This window comes from Elaeis guineensis, chromosome 4 (assembly GCF_000442705.2).
Source record: "Elaeis guineensis isolate ETL-2024a chromosome 4, EG11, whole genome shotgun sequence".
Lineage (NCBI taxonomy): Eukaryota > Viridiplantae > Streptophyta > Magnoliopsida > Arecales > Arecaceae > Elaeis > Elaeis guineensis.
The window spans coordinates 130,955,816-130,969,200 of NC_025996.2; the positions used below are offsets into that span (position 1 = coordinate 130,955,816).

The following is a 13,385-nucleotide window of genomic DNA, read 5'->3' on the forward strand; positions in this document are numbered from 1 at the left end:
GCATTCACATCACTCAAACGTATTATATCTTTCTTTTAATATAACATAAACCATATTAAACCATTTTGCTCAAAACCTGCAAATCTCATTCTTTACCTTTCTGGAAAACAACCACCACGTACACCCGTTGAGCCTGCTTATACCAAGCACTAGCTAAAACCATTTTTTATCGAGCTAGTCAAGGAAGCAAAAAGGGTTTCTGGCTCTTCTTTGCTGGTCAGATGTGCACGTAGACTTCGCTTCTCTGATTATCTGATCCATTGGGCACTATTCTGGCTACGGGCGGCTCACACCATAGGGCACCACTCCCATGGGCAGCCTTGATGCGTAGCATTTGTGCTTTGCCCTACCGGGCTTTTGATTCTTGTAGTACTACCATGGGTGGCTCACACTATGGGTTGATAATCCCCATAGGCAGCCTTGACACATGATTGCCCAATAGATTGCCGGGTGGTGGTGAACTTGCTCAAAACACTTTTCCAAACCAAATATACATACACATCCATATACATTTATAACATAACCTCAAACATTCATCACATCCTGTTTCCATGCTTTGTATAGAAAATACGGTATAAAACCAAATCTGATTTCTTATTTTAAAACCAAGCATTTTCACAGTTCTCATATAAATAGAAAACACCGAAGCTAGAAAGAAAACCACTTACCAGTTAGGCCAGCTACCGCACCTCCTTGGTGCTTGATTCTCCGAAACTTCTCTAGTGTTATTTTCTTCTCCTGTGCATTTGTAAGTGCACGTGTCAATGCAATGCGCTATATGATGCATGGATGCCAGAATGCATAAGATATTTCATGCTTATTCACTTTTGATTCTAATTTTTCATTTCCACTTGACTTGACCCTCCTTCAATCTAACCATTCATCCATCACTAGTCCCTAACTATTCTCGCAATTGTCTCTTGAATTCTTCCTCACGGCACTAGCACAATTTAACACCATATTTCTACTTTTCATTCATCTTTCTTATAGCTATTCAGTTCTCTTAACACTTAGCTTAATCTAATTATGAACCAACTCCTTGTTCAGCCACAAAACACACGGCACAATCACTCTTTTGCTCAAACACCACATGGCAATCACATACACATACACCATTCTGCATTGTCTTGACTTCTTCACATGTATACATGTTTAACTAGGTTTAGGAATCTAATTCACACACACACAATCATATACACACATATCTATATGCTGCCTTATCTTGGAATCAAGAAAAACTGAGACAAAATCTGGAATTTTCAGCAGCTTGCTCATATGGCAGCAACTTATTCATGAGGCAGCAGCTTATTCATCAAATTCTTAAGCCTAAAACACATAATTCTATCTAAAGGATGTTATGTCATGTATTAAATACTCAAAACTCAAACCAAAACAGATTTTAGGGTGGAATTCTTACCCTTTTTACCAAAACCACCAAAATGCAACAAGCAGAATTTTACTCTTCCAAACCGGCAGCAACTCCCTTTCAATCTTTCAAACTTTAATTCAACATAAAGAATAAGGATTTCTAAGCTCAATCTCTGGTGCAAGGTTCGTTGTACCGGTATCGGAGTCCGTACCGGTGCCCGACCGGCATGGTACGGTATCAGTACCGTACCGTACCGACACACTGTACACTTTAGCATACCGGTTCGGTATCGGTACAAATTTTTTTTGTTTCTTTTTTTGGATCTTCAAGTTATTAATTCATAAATACAATCCTAAAATTATATTATATTGCATATTATTAACATATTTGGATTCAATTTTTGAGTTCGGTAGTGGTATAGAGACTCTTGATCCAAAATTTTAAATATATATTTATTTATATTATATTAAAACTATATCATCTTAAAATTAAAAAAAATATATATAAATGTGCATTAAAATTTATCTAAACTTTTAAAGTACAAAGCACAAAAAATGATATACTAACTTCAAGATTTGCTCTACATTTAATATCTCGTCGAGTATCTATGACGCTCGTAGATATCTGGATCATTGACATAATCTGGAGGAACATCAGTCCAACCCTCTAATCAAAATGTACTGTACTCCTGAATATTTATCCCATCAGGCATCTTTTCTGGATTGTAAGACATCTCAGATCTCTCACTCAAACTCTGACTCCGAGAAACATCCTCGGGATGATGGTATGACTGTGGAGGAGTCCATCCGAATATGCCGGTAGCAAAATTTGATTCGTAAGATGCTCCAGACTGTATAGGATAGTAACCACTAGAAGACGATGCCTTGGATGCACCATATCCATATGGATCATAAGATGGCTGTGGATAATAGGATCCATAATGCGAGGATGATTCAGATACATCCATGGATCCTACTCCACGTGCAAGATCGTCTGCAGCTGCATCGTGTGCTAGACGACCTCTAAGAGCCCGTCGTCTATATGAAATCGGCTCCCCACAGTCTCTATCGACTCATCCATCATGGTTCCTATCTTGTGTGACATGTGTAAACTGGGACTCATCAATGAATCGAATATCACCCTGCGGCTGTGTCTCATAAGCAGTGGTCTCCTGTCCTCCAGTTCCTTTCTGATCATCAGATCCATGACTACTACTATCAGCATCATCATCACTCTTTCTGATCTTCGAATCTGAGTCAGATAGCTCCTGTACTCTCGAGAATGGTGCACGTGCAACTATCTTTTTTTTCTCCCTTGTGCCTCTCTGTGATTGGAAGGATGGATGTCTTCTTGCTGACTGCTGACCTCGTCTAAACATCTATCGCTTAAATCTCTACGAGGATGTATCGGACATCGAGTCATGTGATGAATGAGTCCCCTGTATCCCCTCAAGCTGTGGCTGATCAGCTGGAACCTTATGTGGAATATTTCTTTCTGTCCATTGCCTTGGATCCACCCTGATCTTCCTAGCTACCACACTGGTTGGTCGTGGAGGAGACCCCGACTCATCAAGCTCTGGCTCCTGCTGCTGACCTGCAAGCCATTCGATGATCGGATCGTCGTCCTCGTCAGCATAATCATTTAGTGTCGGATTAATGTACTTTAGTTGTACTTTCTTCTGAATATATTTTAGTCTCAACCTCAAATTATAGTGAATATATACAAGATCATTGAGGCATTTTTGTGTCAGACGATTTCTCTGTTTGCTGTAGATAAGGACGAAAGTTGATCAATTGCGCTTATAGCCACTAGCAGAGACCATCTGGGAAAGAATACAGATAGCCACACCTTTCAAATATTCTGCAGACATTCCAAAATGAATCCACCATTCAGCTGCAAAAGTAAAATTACATATTAAATTTTATGATATTATTAGACATTTGATGTCAATCTATGCTGCTTATTATTGATATGTAATTTATCTGGATTCATCTGTTTTTTGCTTATGACAGCTGATGGGACTCCAAAGCTATTTGATCCCTCTCTCAACTGTTTCGTCTGTAAAAAAATATATTTATTAAATTTATAAATATATCATTGAGTACAGATCGAATTCAGTTGAATAATTACATCTGTTTTAAACTAGCATACCTCTTGCAGACACAATGATACAATTTCTGGATCGAGCACCATCTTATATATCATATTACGAAGAGCAGCAAGAAGCTCATTATCCATATCTATCTCAAGAATGGTATACTAAAATCTCGGATTCAAATAATAAGCTGTAGATAAATTTCATAATTGATTAAGTATATTTTTATAAATATAAAAAAATATTTAAAAATATTTTTGAATCTATACTTACCGGCTAGATGCAAATATCTATCCATCTGATAGTCCCAACGGCACTCAATGATGTTAATGAGTTTTTGAGCATGCTTCGGATAATTTTCACGGATCTGTTTCTTTGCCCTTTCTATCATGTAATATAAGAAGCCCATTTAGGGATATCTTTTACTATCCACGGTGTGAAGCACCTCATATAATGGCTTAATAGCCTTCACTACCTTCTTAGCCTACTGTCAGAATGACTGACTCATCACCAAGTTCTCCATATGACTTTCATCAGTGCCGGTCCTCGCATATCTACTCTCCTGCCACTTGGTACTGACAAACATCTGACGTAAGGCTGCTTTCTTCTGAAGAAGATTATCAAGTGCTATGTAGTTGGTAGCAAATCATGTGATATCTAGTCTTAAGATCTTCCCCTTAGTATATGTTCGCATCAATGAAAGAACCTATGTGTGATTTTAGATGAATCTAGTAATAGTTTGGACAATCTCCACTACTTGCTGCACCCTACGAATCTTCTCAATATTCATCAATATAAGATCAATGCAATGTGCAACACATGGGGTCCAGTATATCTGTGGTCGCTGCTCCATCAGCAACTCTCCGGCAGCCTTATATTGTGGTCCATTATTTGTGATGACCTGCATGACATACTGCTTACCCACTGAATCAATCACCTCCTCTATCAGACCAAAGATATATATGGCATCGTGCATCTTATCTGATGCATCAATTGATTTATGAAAAAATATTTTTCCATCACAGTATGTCAAAAAATTAATGATACTCCATCTAGTAGGATTGGTTCAACCATTACACATCAATGTCAGTCCGTATGTAGGCCATTTATTCTTGTAAGAAGCAATCCATCTTTGCATATCCTCCTTATTACTGTCAAGAAGCTGATCATAGATGTCCTTAAGTTTTGGCGGATCTACACCTTGGCTGGCAGTCTCTATGGCTGAAATGACAGATCATGTGATTTTAGATGAATCTAGTAATAGTCTGGGCAATCTCCACTACCTGTTGCACCCTACGAATCTTTCCAATATTCATCAATATAAGATCAATACAATGTGCAACATATGGGATCCAGTATATCTGCGGTCGTTGCTCCATCAACAACTCTCCGGCAGCCTTATATTATGGTCCATTATCTGTGATGACCTGCATGATATACTGCTTATCCACTGAATCAATCACCTCCTCCATCAGACCAAGGATATATGTGGCATCGTGCATCTTATCTGATGCATCAATTGATTTGTGAAAAAATATTTTTCCATCACAGTATGTCAAAAAATTAATGATGCTCCGTCTAGTAGGATCGGTCCAACTATCACACATCACTGTCAGTCCGTATGTAGGCTATTCATTCTTGTAAGAAGCAATCCATCTTTGCAGATCCTCCTTATTACTGTTAAGAAGCTGATCATAGATGTCCTTAGGTCCTAACGGATCTACACCCTGGCCGGCAATCTTTATGGCTGAAATGACACATCGATAGTAAGGATTGCCTGCTGCATTTGCTGGAATATGGCTGAAATAAAACCATGATCCAATAGCTTACCACATATCCTTCTTCTTATCTTTTTTCACCATAGTATCAATCCTCTGCTGCTTTGAATCCTTGTTAGAAAAAGTATGTGGATCCAAATCATGGATGGTGGCTCCTGCTGGAATATCTCTGGATGACCACCTCGTACTGCCAAAAGATCCCAACAAAGATGATATACTGTGTCTGCTCCCTCTACCACCAAACTCTCTGACTAAGTTAGTCCTCCTGAACTCGAATTCTCCCCCATCGGTCGCGCTGATCCAGACCCCGATTTGTAGCATGATGGTCTAAATCGCTCTTTATACCTAACCATCTCCTCCTGTCGTTACTGATCAGCCAAGCTCGTCTGAATGGAAGCCTCAATCTGTGCCTCATCATCTGAAGCGGAAGCCTCCTCTGACTCTATAGAGTGATAAGGTGGCTCTGCAGCTCGACGGTCCACTTCCATCCTCTTCTGCTTTACCCTTTCCGTTGCTGCTTTCGAATCAGCGAAGTGCTTCTTCATCAACTGTCGGTCCTCCTGTGGGTATTTCCGACACATGGACACATCAGGATAACCACCAGCCAAGTGCTATTTCAACCTAGTCACCTCTCCTCCCTTGAACTCTGTGTTGCACCATTTGCAGCTCTAATGATGTCGAGCTGAGAGCATCTCGTCATAATCCCAACCAATGTCACGCTCTGAATCTTTCTTCTTACTCATTTCTACAAGTATAACAAAATACGACAGTTTAATAATTATTAAAAAAATATTATATATAAATTTAAAAAAATTTCAATAATAATTTTAAAACTTATAAATATAAAAAAAATATGTTATATGCTTCAAATAATATTTTTGAAATAACTAAAATATAATATTTTTACGTATTTTTATTTGATAATATTTTTTTATTATTTAAATAATTATAAAAATATTTTTTAAATTCAAAAACTTTAAAAAAATTCGAGGTTAGATTTAAGTAGCTTGAATCATTCTAAATATGATTCTGAAACTCTGATTTTTTATTTTTTTGAATTTATTTTTTTAATATTTTTTATGAATAAATATATATAAATATTTAAAAATATATAATTAATAAAAATTAATGATTTTAATGTCATCATGTAGATCTTTCAAAGATCTATCACATAGGATCAAATCATACCAAAATCATAAAATTTTGGCATGATTTCTTCTTATTTTCATACTTCTTCATTCTTATCTCTTTCTTAACAACAAAAATATAAAAAATAAAATATTTACTAAAAGAATAATATATTACCTTATTTCTGGCCAAAAATTAGCATCTTTTCGAACCAGTGCTGCAATTTAATGGATTTTTTTCCTCTTTTTCTATTTTTTTCGGCGTCTCGTGAGAGTCTCAGGCAAGCTTAGGAGTTCTTCTCAGACTCTCGGGTCTCTCAGACAACCCACCTGGGCTGTCACTAAAAGACAGCCCATACCCCACCCCACACCCCTCGACTCCCCCCATGTGAAGAATGTCGATACGGTTTGGTTCAATGCCGAACCAAACCGTACTGAGCCATACCGCTCGACTTTGGGCAGTATGGCACCGAATCGTGCCGAACCGCCTGGTTCGGTGCGGTTTGGAGCTATTTTCTAGGGAAAATGGCTGAACCGAATCGGCTGGCCGTCGGTCTGGTTCGGTATGCCCCGTATCGGGCGGTTCGGCCTGGTACGGCATTCCTTGCTCTGATGTTTTTGGCTATTAAATTTCCTCTTTTCTTTGGCTTCTCTCTCTCTTAGTCTTAGTTTCTCTCTCTTTCTCTCTTTTGTTCTAAAGTAGAAGTGAAACAAATGGAAGGAAGAATGAATGGAGGTGGTGGGCTGTTTTGGGTGATAAGTGGCAGCAAGCTGCTGCATGGCACGAGGAGGAGAAGACACCAAAATAGAAAGGAAGAGATGAGGGGAGGTGTTGACATGTGGCAACTTTGGTACTTTGACCATTTTGCCCTTCCTACTAACACAATTTTGCAAAATTGCCACTCATGCACACATGCACTTTCACATGAATTCTCACCAACATTTTGCTGTGCATACTTTGTAATGTCTCTCTTTTAATCGACTTTGTACTATGCTCATATACTAATCACTAATTCTCCTTCATTCCCACTAATACCACTCACATTTCATCTCATTCTTCAATCACAACCCTATGTGGACCCTACCTGATTATCATTAATCTAATTAAAAGTTTAATGCATGTTCATGTCATGTTATGCAATGAAATGTCATGCAATGCATGTTAAAGAAGGATTAGGTTTCTTAGGCTCCCCGAGGTTTAGTAACTCAGCTTAGGCATCTGCTATCTTGGTTCAGGTTGTTACAATATAACAAAACATGTAAGACAAGATGCACTTTACGACTTGAACATATCCTATAATACACAATATTATTCCTTAGATGATATCAATACAATGGTGAAGGCCACTTTCTTGATGTTGCTTCGACAATCACTAGATCCGAACGTCAGCTTTGAGATATCAAGTCCATCTCCTCAAATAGGTCCACTAAGGCTCACTAATCACTGAAAAATTTATGCAAAGGACATGTTGTCATGGTCAACAATTTAATATTCTGTTGATTGTTGGAAAACATAAGTTTTAGGTCATAACATAAATCATATTATCACTAAATGAGTGAAAATACATGATTGTGAAGAACAGTTCAGTTAATGCACTTTGGATCACAAGTTTAGATAATGCAAATTAGATCACGTCATAATATTTTGAAGTTCGAGTGAAGGTTCACTGAATAACTTTGGTAAGGAAAATTCAGAAATTAAAATCCACCATTATGGAAGAAATGAAGAAACAATTAAAAGCACACTTTATATCAAATTTTGATGTCTCATATGGTTTGACATCATCTTATAAATTTTCATTTATATTCTTGAGGCCACTCAAATCCTCATTGTAAATGCAAGCGAGGCCACTTCTATTCTCTCCAGTAATTTGGATAAGCCCACTCATTATCCTCATTGCGGATGTAAATGACACATTCATATCCTCAGTTCCACTTGTACCACTTGGCTATTGGTCCATTTATCTCACCAAGCCAGAGTTTCCTTACTAATGTTGCATGAGGTCACTTATACTGGGTCCACTTATATCCTCATTGCTAATCCAGATGAGGCCACAGAGACAACAAAGCCAGAGGTTTCTTGTCAATAAATCGAGCAAGTCCACCTATATGCCATTTGGCTTGGGGTGCACTCATGTTCTTCAGTTGGGTCGCTTACCTTGTATTTGGAAGGGCTCATAAATATCAGACACAACATTTTTCAGGGAGCTTCAGAAAGCAATGCATGTAAAAGAGGTTCCTGTAAAAAGAGTCTGAAGCCAAACATTATTTCAAAATGTCAATTAGGGGACTAATGTAATTTCATGGTTTCGTGTAGAAACTTAAACATGACTTCATGGTAGCATAGGACCAGAAGCCAAGTCAAATTCATAAAAATATGAAACAGCTTTAGAAACCAAATCAATCATAAAGCCTAAAATTCAATATGAGCCTCATTTTCAGAAAACTAGTGGTTGTAGGACACGCTTGGTGCTGTTTTAAGGTATGAAAATGTACTTTATAGAAAGCACCTATGACCTATGTAGAAGCCCTTTTGTACAGTGAATTTATGACTACAAAATGTGTTCTGTAAACTCAAATTACAAAATCACATTTTCTAAATAAAAAAGGTGCTTCTGAAAGAAAACATTTGTTTGGTAATATCAAATTGAAAATATATGTTTGCTAACATCGTTCATCAAATGAGCCAGATCTTTATGAATTTTATGAAGCAAAGAGAAAGAAACATACCAAAAATAGAGAATATGTTGTTACAATCAACACAAGCAATAAAGAACACAATGGGAATGTCCCCAAAAATAACAAAGAGAAAGAAACAGAAGCATCCCATCGTCTTTTGCAAGATCATGCTGGAAAAAATTAGTAGATGAAAATAAGCAAGAGATGGATCGATGAAGAGATGATCAGGTTCTTTCTAATCTTCAAGAGATGAAGAGATAGCAATATTTTTTGTAGAAGAGACTAGCTTTTCATGCAAGTATGAGAAAGCTGGTGGTGTAAAGGTAGAAGAGAAGGCATAGGGGTGGGGGAGAGGGAGGAGTCATGCATCGAGATGGGAGGGATATTAAATAGAGACTGCATGAAGGCATATGGGAGAATGGAGTTAAGCCATAGGTTATGTGCATCTAGAAGTGCGGCTATTTTTAGCAGCTATGATTCATACTTCGTCTTTAAAAAGTCTAGTCTTGAGTTTGTTACCAAACAGCAATCCTTTTGGAAAAGAACACTTTCAATTTAAGTGTTGAAAAAGTATTTTCGTGAAGCAATGCCAAACTTGCCCTTAGACTATTAAAAGAATTTTTGATCTAAAATGGATTTGATGAATTGATTTATCTCAAAATTTAAATGCAAATCATAATTATGACTCTATGATCCTTTACTTGCCCTTCTTGCCTCAATGTATAGGCAAAGAGTAGGGCAGATCAGCCATAGGTGGATCCCACTTCACTAGGTTGGTCACAGATGTGGCTCCAAAAGGTCAAGCATGCAATTTAGTTGGTTGGGAAGGAGGTCCAATACATAGGTTACATAGTCGGTCCTCAAAAATTAACGTTTCATAAATCCTATTGTACTTAAACCTTACTATTTCAAAAGTTTGTTAAAAATGTCCTATGAATTAGTCTCCGAAGCATGTCACCTAAAATGATATTTGACAATCCTTTGCATTTCCATAGACTGGTTTACTTTCTGGGGTTCCATGCATGCACCATGTATATACATATTTTTCTAGTGATAGGTTGGGTTGTCTCATCATATGCCAAGAAACTTGCAGCTAATAATTGATTTTTAAATACCAAACTACAACTTAGAAGCCAATTGTAAAGTCTGAAATTTTGAAGAAACTCAGATAAAAAATAATGTTGAAGTTTAGAACTTCGAGACATTATACAAACTTGAAATTGACTAAAAGTTTAAGTAACTGATTTTAAAAATTGAAAATGATTATTCAAAAGGAAACATAAGCTTTAAAGGCACAAAACAGAACTTATGTTTAAGACATGGAAAGGTTACTTACGGTATGATGCAGTAGAAATGAGGAAGATTCCTGTCAGGATTTTCCTCCTGTTCTCTTTCTTACTCTCTTTTCTGTGTCTCTGAAAAGAACAAAGAACTCTTTCCCTTGTCCTCCTTGATTTACGCTTCTCAGCATCTATCTATAGGCTACATAGGTCCATCCATTGAAGTCATTTTCCTAGTACATCAGTTGAATAGGTTGCTTGCTAGAAGAGGTTAGTTATGCTTGAGTAAGCATGCCTACCCATCTTGCAGACAGCTTACTCAAATACATTGGCTTTATTATTCATATCAATATCATTTACGAAAATTTAATTGACATTACATGTTATACATGTAAGTAACTAAAAAAGATACTATCCCCATTTGCATTCAATAAAAGTAATCAAAATTAAAACTCCATAGAAATAAAAAGGTGACATTCAAGCTTCCTCCAAATTCTAGATTTTGAAGTTGGATCACATCAGCAACTTCAAAATTCTAAGATATTTCTCGAGTAAGAACAATGTAGCTTCACTTTTACTTCACTTCATCAAGTAATATTATTTCATGTGCGAGCATGTCAACTTTACATTGCTTTCTTGTAGCATATATCTCAACCTAGAATCTCTTTATGTTTTTGTCATATGTCATGGATATCAGGTTGGAGTCGATAATATGTGCATCCTTGTGCATGCTGTCAAACGCCAATCACTAGAGTTGCCATTAGAAGAAAGGATAACTAATGCACTTGTGGAAGTTGGACCTTCAATTACTCTTGCTAGTTTATCTGAAATTCTAGCCTTCGCCGTTGGTAGTTTTATCCCAATGCCTGCATGCCGTGTGTTCTCCATGTTTGCTGGTTAGATCACTTTAAATCCTCAATCTTTCATTCATTGTGATTGACTTTGATGCTCAGGTTTAATCACCCTGATCTGTTCTTGTGCAGCATTAGCTGTTCTCTTGGATTTCCTTTTGCAAGTTACAGCATTCGTAGCGTTGATAATCTTTGATTTTTTAAGGGCTGAAGATGACAGGATTGATTGTGTTCCATGTATTAAACTTTCATCTAGCATTGACTCTGATCAAGGTATGTTGGCAGCCCTTTTCTTTGTATTAATTTTTATTCATCAATTGTATTGCTCGGCTGCTCGCTATAGCTCATGAAGGCCTTTTTCCTAATAGTTTTGGTTATTAGCACTTATCTTCAATAAGTTTATGATTATGATAATGTAGGTAATAAACAACGAGAGCTTGGACTTTTAGCACGCTATATGAAAGTAAGTTCTAAGACTTTCCTCTTAACTTTGGTGAATTAGATAGTTCCTTGCTTGCATTATTGCTCAAGTTGTCTCTATTAATCAAAAGTTTTACAATTCTTCTTGAAGATTTATCACTATCACAATTCACAAGGGACTAATAGTTTCTCCATTAAGAAAATAGGTTGTTTGTTTATGATTCCACTTATCTATCGACTTGTATTATTATGAACAATTATTATCTATTAATGTCAACTATCTTTAATGTTTTGGTTGGCTATTTGTTACGAGTAAAAGTGGTCAAATGAGCATATTTGCTTATGTTTTGCTTAAGTATTAATCTTCGATTTGAAGACTTGTGTGAGTGTGTGCTTGGTCCCATATCATGTGTGGATTGAAGGGAAGGAAACAGTTTTCCTCCAGAATGTCCAGGTTGTATATAAAAATTTTCTCTAATATTCTACTTGTTTAATGATCAAATCCTTACCTGAATCACAGTGGAACCAGGGATCAAATCCCAAATTATCTGATATAAACCTTTGCGGAGGCTTGAATATGCAGATCCTCTACTTCGCATGCATGTCAGACGCCGCAGGAAAGCAGGATGAACTCCAATCCAATTGGTTTCGCAACTCAAGCAATCGAGGGATGAGATGTGATGATGTAATATCTCACACCAACAGGTAGGATGCCCAAGAAGGATCCACGCCCAAGGAGAGGAGGCGGCAACAAAGGGAGAGATGTAAAAGATGAAGGACCTCTCTCTTCACACGTCTGTCTCTCTCTCTTTTTTTCTTCTCTCAATTTGATTAGTTTGCTATTCTATTCTCTTCTCTCATCCATAGGTAGAGATCCTCTCTATTTATAGATGATTCTTATGATCCAATGAGAGGACTCTTTATTCAAATCTGATTTAAATTGGTCCAATACTCATGAAAGAAGGACTCCTACATGAGATGTAATTGCCATCACTTATGACATCCACTTTGCACCCACTCCCACACCCACTTGGGACGCGCCAAATAAGCACCAAACAAATTTTTGGTCGTGCTTCATGAGTGGGTATTTCCAGTGCAAGTAGGAATACTCATATCTCATCCAAAACAGGTTCGATTCGAATCTGATTCAAAGCCGGTTCGAAATAATTTCGAAAGGCTATCAATCCTAAACTCTTTAGGACTTTTGTACCAAGTCTAACTTAGATTTTGAACCTATTTAAGTCTAATTAATTCAGATCTAATCTGAAATTAATTAGTATTTAAATTCAATCTTTCATATGTTCCATGGATCATAGATAGAAATTGTTCATCCCCGAGATTGAATCTGAACCTCATGTGTAGTGCTAGCTAGACATAGTCAACTCTTCAATCCCGTTTGATCCATAACTCAATTCTCAATCAAGTTAGCTTATATGTTCAATCAAAGTCAAGTACTTCCAGATTGGACATATAAATATAGGTCAATTCATTTCTACTTTGTCTGACTTGTATGCGTGACTCCATAGGTTCAAACACTAAGCCGATAGCACAGGAACCAATTTCTACACTAATCGAGATACCATCTAGCAATGGTTTCCAACGTCCAGGTAGGTCGAATTATCGCAAAGGAATATTCCAGAACCCATACTCACGGTTACCGCATAATTCATCTTTTTGACCCTGGATGCTCTAGGATGGTCTCAAGTTAACTGTCAATCGAGATTGCTTCATTCATATTGTATTTCAACCTTTCAAATCCATCTCATGGATTATTCTGGCCAAGGCT

At 37.1% G+C, this 13,385-nt stretch overlaps 1 protein-coding gene and 1 pseudogene across 5 annotated transcripts in view; one reads left to right on the forward strand and one right to left on the reverse strand.

Annotated features, from left to right (window-relative positions):
• LOC105042658 (uncharacterized) overlaps positions 1–13,385 on the forward strand; it is a 164,823-nt gene that overhangs the window by 65,595 nt on the left and 85,843 nt on the right. For all 5 annotated transcript variants that reach the window (XR_012141048.1, XR_012141049.1, XM_073256804.1 and 2 more), the window contains 3 exons: positions 11,026–11,224; positions 11,312–11,452; positions 11,599–11,642. Coding sequence is in view for 3 of the 5 variants with exons in the window: in XM_073256804.1 (XP_073112905.1) it covers positions 11,026–11,224; positions 11,312–11,452; positions 11,599–11,642 (384 nt within the window). In the remaining 2 variants the exon portion in view is untranslated. The remainder of the gene's footprint in view (positions 1–11,025; positions 11,225–11,311; positions 11,453–11,598; positions 11,643–13,385) is intronic.
• Positions 1,956–9,199, reverse strand: LOC140856942 (uncharacterized; annotated as a pseudogene).